This window comes from Phaethon lepturus, unplaced genomic scaffold (genome assembly GCF_000687285.1).
Source record: "Phaethon lepturus isolate BGI_N335 unplaced genomic scaffold, ASM68728v1 scaffold3028, whole genome shotgun sequence".
In the NCBI taxonomy this organism is placed as follows: Eukaryota; Metazoa; Chordata; class Aves; order Phaethontiformes; family Phaethontidae; genus Phaethon; species Phaethon lepturus.
Genome location: NW_010556746.1, coordinates 189,766 through 192,226, shown reverse-complemented (window position 1 = coordinate 192,226; position 2,461 = coordinate 189,766). Strand labels below are relative to the sequence as shown.

Sequence of the window (2,461 nt, the reverse complement as noted above, 5' to 3'; positions counted from 1 at the left end):
GAACTTACTTGTATTGGACAACATTTCAGCCAGTGTTTTTGAGAAACAATTTCTATTTTTTCCACTCATGTGTTGTATTGCAGTCATGTAGTTCTGTGTACATTGAGCTGTAACTAAATTTACTTGCTCTTAGTTTTAACTTTCCCTTGAAAAATATTTTTGGACTGTTGAACACAACTTTGCATCTCAGCTGTTTAAAACTTGGTATTTAAAGTGGAAGTTCTGTAACGAACTGTACAATTTATTTTAGCCTCTTCATTTTATACTCTGAATCAGAGCTACAGACTTGTGTGTTCATGCTGAAACCTGATAGCTGATGCAGTCATCTCTGTATAGTTCATCTAAGGCTACTGCAGGGTAGAAACAAAGTTCTTGTATTTCAGAGCCAACTTTTTATGATGAGATCTCTCTGTAGTGACAACAGTGACTCAAGACAGGGGAAAGAAAGGAAGTTAGGGAAGCTTTGAAGTTAGGTAGCTTACTATGGCCTACCTCTGACATTTTTAGGTTTTTTTCCCCCCCAAAGTATGTAATGTTGCAGTAGTTACTGTGTTTTGCCTGTTGCTTCCCAAAGTCCTTTGAGCATGAAAATAATCCAGGTAGTAGGTGGAGAAGAAGAACGCAACTGAACAGTCTCTGACACTTAAATGTCTGTGATGATGGTCAACTACTCTCTTGGGTGCACAAAGTTTTGTAGTTGCTGTTATGTTGTGCAGTGTAATGATGGCTCACTGCTAAGCATAATTTGTTTGGTTCCCAAGTTAATTCATACTGAGATCTGAGAGTTTATTCTGGTCTTAGTCTGATACATGTGTGCTGTTTGTTCAGCAAGTATACTTTACTTGCAGAATAATGAATTCCATGGAAAATGGTTGTTAAAAAAAAAAAAAAAATCAGTGGTTTATACATACATATATTTCTGATATATTGCCAGAACTAAACATCCTTTTTAGCAAGCTTTTCTAGGCTGTTGAAATACTAATTTGTCATTTTTCTTATTCTAAAACAAAGGGATTTGTTTTTTACAGCTGTATATTTTCTTTGGAAGGGGACAGTGGTGGTAGGTAAGTTTTTAAAGGAAGGCATTGTATATAGTGATAATGAACTTTTTCATAATGGAAAACCTTTCAGTACAGTGTTCAGTGGCTTAGTAACATCTCTGCAGATGACTAGAACTTTGAAAGACTGACTATGCGCCATATAAAGTTATTATATAATCTATATGTAGCTGTTAATGTGTTTTCACACTGAATTCTTTACTACTAAACGTGAAGATTATGTAATATTGCAGCAGTGGACCTGCAGGCAGGGTAAACTTATGAAAAATAGATATGATAAATAATATTTTTAATAAAAATTACAAATTACTTTTTTTAAGCTCTTGAATAGGCTTCTCTGTTAATATATTGTTTCCATACATAACTTACAAAAATTAAAATTAATTATTTCTAGAAATGAAGTAGGAAAGGTCATGATCCCTGTAATGTCAGAGATACTTGTTTGCAGTGTATTGGAGGTTGATTAACTTTGTGGAATGGCTTGCAAAAAGGAAAGTTAAGTAAGTGCATCAGCCTTTGAAAGCTGAGAACGTAAAAAACAAGACAGTATCTATTTTTTTTCCCAGTGTCTGGAAAAAGTAAGGGGAGAGAACTAGACAGAACTGGGATTGAGCTCTATTTTAATATCTGAGTAGACTTATAAAAACTAATAATCATTTAATCATATTTCCTTTGGCGGGGTGGGGGGGCAGATCCTGTTGTGTTGTTCATCAGTTCCTGTATAAAACATTACTGTTTCATTCCAATACTGATACCAGACTTTTTTGTTAATCATCAACCAACATTAAAGCCCATTTATGTGTACCAAATGAAAATGAAGAAGAAAATGTTTTAACTTGAAAACAGATTGACATAAACAAACATATTTATTCCTGTTCATCTGAAATTAAATTTTTTTTCCTTATGTGTGTTTTCTACACTTCATGACACTTTTTCCATAGCCCCTTGCTTCAAGGAGCTAGAAAAGGAAAGGAAATACACAGCAATAACAAATAGAAGTGGGTATGTCCGTGATCAACAATACTGTGGCTGTTTCGAGGCTATGTTCACGGTCTCAGATTTTGATGAACTATTTTACTCTGTAGGAGGAGTGGGGCTGGTCACAGATTTAAATGATTTTCTGTTGTTTCACTTAATACTAGCTGTAGTTCCCCAATTTAATTTTGCCTTTTTTTTTTTTTTTTTTTTTATTCTAGGCTTTCTGCTCTGGATTTAATTCTTTGCAAAATGAATATTGCATTGTTTCACAAAGTTTGGACCCTCTAGTAGAATTTGTCAAGATTAGTGCATATAAATCAACAGCTTGTTTTTCGTGAAGACTTCTGTGCAGCTTTTAAAATTTTAATCACCATGAATTCAGGCTTATGGAGTCAAGAAAAAGCAAGTTCATCCTACTGGGAAGA

At 34.1% G+C, this 2,461-nt stretch overlaps 1 protein-coding gene across 1 annotated transcript in view; it reads left to right on the top strand.

The window, feature by feature from the left end:
* The first annotated feature begins 2,408 nt into the window (after positions 1–2,408).
* Positions 2,409–2,461, top strand: part of CYLD (cylindromatosis (turban tumor syndrome)) — a 19,187-nt gene continuing 19,134 nt past the window's right edge. Inside the window, exon 1 of the mRNA XM_010292542.1 lies at positions 2,409–2,461. This exon is cut by the window's right edge and continues 487 nt beyond it. Within this exon, the coding sequence (XP_010290844.1) occupies positions 2,409–2,461 (53 nt within the window).